Below are 9,301 nucleotides of genomic sequence, written 5' to 3'. Positions count from 1 at the left end.
GACTGAGCTGGTCAAAAAATTGAGAGTAAACCATCAGACCTCATTCTTTTTTAAGCTGTTTCAAGTGTTAAAAGGGTAATTTTCCTTCCTTGAGCCAGATTAGAACCTCAAGCTTCCCAGGCTGGGAGGGCACTGGCTATCACAATGAGGAGTAGGAAGATGCTTGGATCTCTCACAGCCAATTAGAAAAAAAAGTCATATAATGAGCTGGACAAAGGCAAGTTTCTACCTGCTCCACCCCAACTGACAGCAAGTCTGTGCCCTCACAGCCAGGTGCTGCTCCCACCACCTGATGACTGTCACTCACCTCTTTCTGTCCCCAGAAAAACCTCTCAATGCTCCTCCCAGCTCACGTGCAGGATGCACCCAGCAGTGTCTGGGAAGCACCACCTTTGTGCAGCAGAGCTTTGTGGTGCCTGCCTTCTAGGACAAGGCTTTCACAGGGTCCCACCATTGTGCTCTAAGGATTTGATGCCACCTTCTGTCATTCTTCAAGGGCCTTTTAAGAGCAGGATTTGTGGAGCCCAAGATTCTATATATGGTGTATATAGAAAACTTGCCACAGTCATGGAGCCTGCTGCAAGGGTGAACAGAAAATGCGAAGAGGCAGACAGAAGCCCCAAAATTCAAGCTTTAACTTGTTTTGGTATTAGAATAAATACTAAATTGTGCAGGATTTAGAGCTCTCTCCATGCTCAGAGAACAGGGCTGCCCCCACCTCGCTCATTGCTGCCCCATGGGGACAAGCAAACATTTATGACCAGGCTGGGGCTGCTAGGCCCACACCGTTTGCTTGCAGCATTCCTTGTGGCCACACAACTTTCACTTCAGAGTACAGATAAAGACTGCTGTTTCCTTCCTTATCGAACTAATTCACAGAGCTAAAACTATACAAAAATACCAGGCCACATTATGCTGAGATGCTCTGAAACCACAGCAGCCACCTCAGTCATTTGTACATTCTGGGGGATGGGAAGAGAAACTCTGTAATGTGAAAGCACTTCTCTGAAATGCCACCACGTGGGATTGCAGGGGACTTGGGTTTGCAGCCGTTGGCATCATTTGGTAGTTTCCAGGGTATTCCCAGAAAATACAAGCCCAAGCCCTACTATGATTTTACAGCAGCACAAAGCAGCAGTGGCTCCTGGCGTCTGTCCTCCAGTTTTGGAAGTGCAATAAAACAAAGCTGCAGGAGTGCTAACTGCAAGACCTGAACACTCCAAGGGTGTTTCTCAACCTGGCACAGTTCTACAGAGAGGTTAGTCTAGAGAATTGACTTACCAACAAGTAGTACAGGCCAGTGAGTCATCAGCTGGACCACACCTTCTGTGCACACCACTGGAATCCTGTCCTGATGGCTCTACTCTGACTCCAGATTTACAAAGCAGCAGCTCACCTGGTCATTTCCAGCAAGTTGAATTGTACTGCAGAGTGAAGCTGAAATCACTTTCACAATGTACATTTCATTAGAAACAAGCAGCTTCTGATTTGATGAATATGCTCAAAGGGACCTCCCTTTCTAGTTTATTTATTTAGAGATGTTTCTGTGATTATTTTTTTTAACTCTGTACAAACTGATTGTGCTTATTCTGTTGCCTTGGGGTGGGGGGGAAAGAAAAAAAGAAGTATTTTTTTAAGCCAAACCGTGGTTCTGTACGAAGAGGATGTTTACATGTTTAACTTCTCAGTTGCTTTAGGTACATGTTTTGTAAGTCAGAAAATAAAGATTATTGATTAATTGCAAACACCTGCTGCTGAAGTCTGCCTCTGCTTGAGAGCAAGCAACACAACTGGAGCAAAACCCTTCTACTGCCACCAGCAGAGGTAACTTAACACACAGTTAATTTAACTTGATTCAGCTCTGTCCCATTCAGTAAGAAATAAATGCAAACAACCTTTAGAACCAGAAATTTATTGTAGCTTATAGACTTTCCAAACTGACCTGTTACCAATATACACATCTGAAAAGTTATACCCACAGTGGCTACGAACTGCATCAGGACTTTTACAACCTTTCAGCATTACCATTAAGTCATGATCAGTTTTGGTCTAAAATACAGCAGCTACAGCAACAGTATATGGAAGGATAAGTCTTCTACACATTAACACAGGACAACTGTCAGACATAAGTTAAAAGTTTCCCAGTTTACTTAAAACTAGCAGTTATATTACCACATTAAGTAGTCAAAACCATTTCCCCATTTTTAGAAATCTAAAATTTTACATTAAAAAAAACAAACCCCCGAAGTGGTGAAGCTGCTGTGTGGGTTCTGGGTTCTCCTCCCTGCTTCCAGCTCCAGCTATGATTGGAAAAGGCACTCCGCAGTCGAGCGTCACCCCGGATAGGACCCACCCCCAGATCCCATTTCACACAGCACTAGGTGAGGATAGGTCTGCTCTGAAAATCAAAACTAGGGAACAGTTGGATCGCTTCTTAGCTTTCCTCTCTTTGCATTCCAACCCGTTGTGCCCACCCTTCGGCTTGCTTCTTGCTCCTCTAGCACTCTTACCCCTGCGACAGGTCCCTGCTGGGTCCTGCCACTAAGCAGCCTGCTGGGAGAAGTGGGCTGTGCACCTGGAACAAAGGCAGACTACAGACAAGAGCAAAAACTGGAGCTTGCTTACCGTGCTGAGCAGTCAGTGGAGTCCTAGTCTCCTGTACAAGCAAAACAAGTTACTCTTTAATCCATCTGCAAAGGTACAACTCAAGGAAGCAGTCATTATGCAAGGCTCTGCGTAAGCCCAAATGAAGTGAAAAACAAGACCTGCCAATAACCTAGCACTCTCCACCAAGGGGGCATCACTTCCTTCTCGTACCTTTCAGCTATCTCTTAGCAAAGTCCTTTGCAATTCCAAGTCAGAGCTTTGATCGGGAACAACCAAAACCCTCTGGACTTGGAATAACACAAAGATGAGTCCCAAGGTTGGCTGGTTGGATACTTTATGCTCTAGTTTCTCCCCAGCAGGAAAACACAATTACTAAGTGTAAACAAAGGCTTAATACATCAACAGTCCAAGGTACTGTACAAGGGGCTACAGGGAATGAGCAGGAGTGTAACAGAAATGGTACCAGCTATGCCCCAAACCCTCCCACTACCGAAGCAGAAAAAATAAACAACAAAAAACCCCAAACAAACCAACCCCAAAACACTGATCTATGTAGGCTGGTAGCCAAGGTGCCCAGGTACACAGGTCTCAGGCTCTCCAGCTTCAGTTACCAACGCAACAATCGACCAACTAGACAAACAATCCAGCCTGTCAGCAGTGTGACCAGACCATCACTGTGCAACAGGCAGCCTCTCTGGGATGAATGGGAGATGTGGCAGCACCCCACAGCAACAGCCACTAATCTGCTCACCATCCAAGTGGTGGTTTTTAACCCAATAACTTAAAAGCCCTTAATGCCGAGACTTAACTGGAGGGGAAAGAAAAGAAAAAGAGAGGGGAAAAAAGAGAAAGCCCAAAGAAAATACAAACAACAACTGTATTGCACAGGGCAGCTGAACCTCCGCAGGGGTAAAGCATTTACAGTTTCTCACAAGCTTGTCTGTTCCCTCTGCAAAACAAAAATAATAAAAGGAGATTAAAGGAAAGAAACATTAAACAGCAGAGCGGGGCATGAGGGACCATGGCAGTCAAGGCCAATGACACTGAGTTGCTGAAACATCTACACTAGAGCGCTGTGCTCCTGCTGCAGTAGTATGAGACTTGTACTATTTCATGCTGCATGATTAGTAGCTGTTTTTTGTTGTTTTTACTTTAGCAGGTTTTAAACCCCCAATCCCTGTTTGCACTACCACAAATGACATAATTACAGAATTCCAGTATATTTACAAAATATTAAAAAGTCTGTTAATCTTCTACATATTAACCTCATTCTGCCACTTTACACATGCACTAATTTCTGGGAGGGGGGGAAAAGAAGAACTAAAAAGAACCGAACAGGCTGAAATGAGCAGCTTTACCCTTTGTCAACAAGCAATCTTTGCGTCTTTTAAGGAAGAGGAAAAAAAGATCAAAGCCAAGTTTGTTTCACTGAGCAAGAAAACCCAAACCAGACAGTTCAGAAATTGATGTGCAATGGCTACAGAGCTGTAGAGTCACTTAGCTGAGATGACAAGAAGGGCAAAAAAAAAACCAAACAAAAGTGCAAGGTGGTTCCTCACAGAGTGTGAAAAAAAAGAATCCAGTCACTGAGGCATGGCTGAAGGAAAAGTGCTAACTACAACTCTAGGAACAGCATCAGGAACTAGCCGACAGAACACAAACACTGGGATGTGTGGGGGTGGGATCTACTGGCCAGAATGATTTTTGTTTTGTTTTGGAACACCATGAATCCTTGGTAACAATGGAGTGAGTTAGAGTGGAGTCTTCTAGAGCAGAAACAAAGACAGAGGGGACAGCTAGAATCAATAACTGAGGGTAGAGTCATCCCATTCCAGCTGTTGCTGTCTATTCACATTCTGTTGGTCCTCCTCCTGCTCTCCCTCTTCCTCCTCACTGCTTTCAGACTCTGCGCTAGTGATGTCATCTTCTTCCCCCTCTTCACTTTCTTCTTCCTCTTCCTCCTCTTCCTCTTCACTGCTGTGTTGATCCTCATAGGTCTGTTAAGACAGAGATTACCTGTTGATATCATCCTGGCCAAATTCTTTTTATGCTTTTTAATTCAGGAGGCACTACACTGAGAAAGAGCTACCACAGACTGCTCACTGGATTCTGCAGTAACTGGGCAACCAGACAAGGAAAAGGAAGCAGTGCTCTAAGTGGCTCTGTTACACTGTGAGCAATCCTGTCACTCCAAACAAACTCATGCTGGTGTGATCCAGTGCTTCAAACTCTACTGGAAAAGGCTCTGTCAGGAGGGTCACACCCAGAGCAGTAAGGTGGCACATCTTGTTCCTCATTTTCTGAAAATGGAGATGTCAGCCACAGGAGGAGGAAACATCATAAACACTCTTTGTTTTGACAAAAAATTCCTTCTACTTGGGGAGAAAAAAGAGGCCACAGTTAAGGCAGTGAGCAGCATGATAAACACTAGTGCTGGACATTGTCCTGGAAAAGCCAATTAGGTATCATGAGGCTGAAACCCAGGCAAACCCCCAGCTCGTGGCCTTCGTCACTCGGGCAAATCCATTACAAATCCACTGTCAAGGTCCCTACTCTGTTCAGGGCTGGTTCTGCTCCACTGCTCTCTCCACGTACAATCCCACCCATCCCAGCTGGAAAGGGACACTTTTCTGTGAAGTGCTGGCACACCAGCTTTACCTCCATGGGGTTCACAGTGATGGTCAAAGCAGAGTCATCCCAGTCCATCTCATTCTCCTTTCCAGTGTCCTGGTCACGCATCGTTCTCTGATGAGCGGCTCGGATCCGGAACACTCCCAGGATAATCATAAAAACCAGGAAACTGACACAAACCACAATCACCACAGTGGCTGTGCTTGGAACAACTGCAACGAGGAAAGATGAGAAACTCTTACACAATGCTAACAAGTGGTCCTCTGTTCCCATCACCTGCAGGAGGGAAAGGGTGTTGCACAAACACTGTATTGTAGCTACACAGAGGCAGCTTCTCTAAGGCCACCTGAAAAAAATCAGTTTTAGTGAGCAACTCAAACTCGCTTCCGTAAGTATAATGGCATCAGTCTGAAGGACTGATCACACGTGGAAAGCAGATTCCACCACACACACAGACTCCTCTCTAAACAGCCTGTTTTTCTTACTCTCACATCCTACACCCATGCCAAATTAATATAATTAAAACAGAAAGGACAGATGACACAACTCATCAAGGGAATAATGCTGCAGTTCTTTCCTCGTGCCAAGAAATACTGTCCCAATTCCTCACAGCCCTTTATCTGGGTCTCTCAGTCCCCTCAGGACTAGCACACCTCCCAGTTTCCAATGTGTGTAGACCAATAGGGAGCTCTCTTGGCAGTAAGAGGCATTTCCTTGGCCTCCAGTAATCCACTCCTGCCTGGGCAACAGCAGAACAGGACTGAGTAGCTGCTTAGATTATTAGCCCGAGACACACCGCTTTAAATTTGGGAAAACCTCTCTGCAGCAAGAAGCCTCTGTGACATTTTAACACCAAAAAGTGCAGGTGAACTTCAGTGACTGAGAGTTCCTACCTGAAAATGGGTGAGGGTTAGCCAAGTTGTGACCAGAGAGATCCACAAATGTGTGATGCACGGGATGAACAAATTGTGGCTGTGCAGCTATGTGATTAGCGTGCTCAACTGGGTTAGCTGTGTGGATAACATTCACCTAGGAACCACAAGAAAATGTTAAACTCCAGAAATGCAACACTTCACTTCTGAAGAGATAGGAAGGGAAGGACAAAGTAGAATTAAGCCCCCACTGTATTCCCCAGAGCAGGCATCCCATTCTGCTTCAGCACAGCAATGGCTTGTCTCAGGGACAACCATCCCAATCTAGCTCCTCATAATTACAATTCCTTGTCACAAACCCTTCAGTTTCACAGCTCAAATCTGTTTTAGTCTGGCAAGTCTGTGCTGTGACACCAGAGCTTGAGAAGAAACCAGAGCAAGCCAGTTTAGCAGCACGTTTGGTAGCCAGCCATTTTAATCCTGAAATAACAGCATCTACAAAGATATCTAACACACAAATTAATTGCACTTCCTTCATTCCCATGTTTTCTTACTCTGATGCCCATCTTCTGCTAACAGCAAAGAGAAAAATCCACATTACAGTCAAAGGGTTAAGGCAAAAAAGAAAGCTATTAAGTTTGACCCACACTTAAGGATGCTGGCTTTGAGGTACAAGCAAACCTCACCCTTTGCACAGCACGTTTCAAGTTTCCTTGCCAAAAAGCAGAGCTACATATATACCCCTGCTGTGGGGGAACACTGTGATATGGGTACCTGGGCACCTTCAGTGCAGAACAAGGAAAGCATTTGCAGCTCAGCAGCTTGCTAAGTTCTCAACTCAAGCTCAGAGAAATTCCTCAGGAAACAAACCCACACTGCTTAATACAAAATCTTCAATTCTGCAACACAGGAGGGTCCCCAGCCCACCAGAGCCACCCAATCAGTGGTGAGTACAATTAACCTCACTATCACCCCTTTGGTCAGCTTTAAGATGTACAAATCCAAGCTCAAAGCTGAAAGGTTCAGTGACATGTGTCAGCTCCTCTCAATTAACTTCACATCCCAGCACATGGAATTTTTGTGCCCTTTATGCTATTCTTCCATATGAATTATTCCTAAGTAATAATTAGCTTGTACTCTGCTGCAGAGGAAATGCAGTTTTAGCCTGCCTGTGCTCTTATATAAGCCCTTCAGCATCACACAAGCAACAGTAAAGGATCCAGCAAGTTCATCTGCAGAATTCTCAAAGTTATACCTGAAGGCCACTCGTGTCTCTGGCAGCACTACTCTCACTCTGATAAGTTTTTTGCCAAATGAATGCACTGCCTTTCCAGCTCAGTCTTGTCTCCTTCACACTTCCATTGGCCATGCTACTTCCACAACACAACAGTTTCACCTCTATTTAGGCAACCTTATTTAAAGCTGAAATGTCAGATTAAGACCCCATTTATACATAAAACACAGCCTGAAATACACACATTTACTAATATTTATTTACAGGACAAAAATCTCTATCAAAAATCGATCAATTATCTACCAGCTGAAGCAACAACTTCTACCCTCCTAGCTGTCCATGCTCTAAAACCTCTCAGAGTGATCAGATTATCAGCTTACATACCTCCACTTTGAACTCATTGCTGACATAGCGTCCATTAAGCTCAGAACAGACTAGTTTGAACTTCCTGTCAAAGAGGGAAACTGTGTGCCAGTTCCTGTAGTGTATCAAATGCAAAACTTCCTCATAACTAGCCATGGTATCAACCCCTGGGGAGAGAAAGAAACAAATAAAACAATTACTTTGCAAGAGACTCCTGGAACATCATCATACACTCAAATATCACTCCCCACTTCTACCACTAAGTTTTCTTGGCTGACAGATTTTTCTGTTAGCAGGAAAAAGCTAACACCACAGACATACACACATGGCTTCACAATTTGTGGATTGACTGTTAGTCTTGAAAGGGATTTGTGGAGCTTGTCTTTCAAATACATTCATATAGGCTGTATATAAACCAGAAAGGAATACTGCATGCTCCTAGGCAGTGGTTATCTGAGCAAGAGACAGGCCACTCCTGGGGCAAAGTGTACTTGATTTCCACAGCCCAGAGGTACTTTTGAATTCATCTGCCATTGGGGACATGAGAGAACACTAAGAAGGTTCTAGAATGATGTGTTTTCTAGAACCACAGCTTTCCACAAAACAGCTGGAACATCTCTGCCCTTGACATTCCAGTCAAACACACGGTACTTGGAATAACTGGAGGTGTCACAATAGCTGGGAATAACTGGGAGGTGTCACAAGCCATCTCCCTAGCACTGTTCCCAGGATCACTCTCTTCAGACCCTTCCTACAAAAAAAAGACCAGAAGTCATAACCCCTACCTGTGATTATCATGCCCAGGTTGGAACTACTCATCTCAATGCCTTTCTGCTGCAATCGTGTCATGTCAATCTCCAGGCTTTCCTGTTCCTGGTTTAGCTCCTCTCCTAGCACAGTCACCTCACATGTATCCAGGTTGTGCATGATCTCCTCAGATACCAAAGACTCTTGCACTAAAAAGCAAAGAAAAAAAAATGAAGTGGTAAGCAGAAATAAAGGTCAAGTAGACAACAGCCCAGGAGCTACAAAATGTCGTATGCAAACTTAACTCTTCTCCTAGAACAAATATAAAGATCTGGGCCTGAAGTAAAGAGAGGAAGCATTCATGAAATGATGGTTAAAAAACCAAAGCAAGCCAAACCCTCCAGCAACAGCCAAGGGATGTTTACAGGAAGGCAACAGCCTGGGCTAACTGCCATTTGCAGGTATATTTTTGTTAGCAAAGCATCTACAGCTCTCTCTTCCCCTACTACAATCTCTATCAAAAGAGAAATCCACGCCTCTCTGCAATGGGAAGATCCTCCAGCACCATCACTGAATGAGGAGCAGGCAGGCCACAGTCCTAAGCACAAAAGCTGTTACCTGTAGGATCTTCATCTCCATCCCCCTCGGGCTCCACCTCCCGTGTAATGGTGCTTATGATGCGCAGCTCAGGGAAGAGGGCAACGCCCTCAGAGCTCTCAAACTCGGAAGCAGAGCGAGCAAAATGGTTGATGCCACTGAGGCTGATTTTTGGCTCCTCTGGTTGCAGCACCATGACATATCCCTCCACAGAAGGGATGGAGACACAGGCATCTTCATTGAAACATCT

At 44.7% G+C, this 9,301-nt stretch overlaps 1 protein-coding gene across 4 annotated transcripts in view; it reads right to left on the bottom strand.

Annotated features, from left to right (window-relative positions):
- Positions 1–3,686: 3,686 nt before the first annotated feature.
- Positions 3,687–9,301, bottom strand: part of CLSTN1 (calsyntenin 1) — a 38,288-nt gene continuing 32,673 nt past the window's right edge. For all 4 annotated transcript variants that reach the window (XM_054175919.1, XM_054175921.1, XM_054175920.1 and 1 more), the window contains 6 exons: positions 9,073–9,299; positions 8,493–8,663; positions 7,729–7,874; positions 6,132–6,267; positions 5,266–5,450; positions 3,687–4,604 (listed from right to left, as the gene is read on the bottom strand). In XM_054175919.1, the coding sequence (XP_054031894.1) occupies positions 4,410–4,604; positions 5,266–5,450; positions 6,132–6,267; positions 7,729–7,874; positions 8,493–8,663; positions 9,073–9,299 (1,060 nt within the window). In that variant the 3' untranslated portion in view covers positions 3,687–4,409. The remainder of the gene's footprint in view (positions 4,605–5,265; positions 5,451–6,131; positions 6,268–7,728; positions 7,875–8,492; positions 8,664–9,072; positions 9,300–9,301) is intronic.

Source organism: Dryobates pubescens, chromosome 33, assembly GCF_014839835.1.
Source record: "Dryobates pubescens isolate bDryPub1 chromosome 33, bDryPub1.pri, whole genome shotgun sequence".
Lineage (NCBI taxonomy): Eukaryota > Metazoa > Chordata > Aves > Piciformes > Picidae > Dryobates > Dryobates pubescens.
Note: the sequence above shows the minus strand (reverse complement) of the source record. Positions and strands in the feature narration are given on the sequence as shown.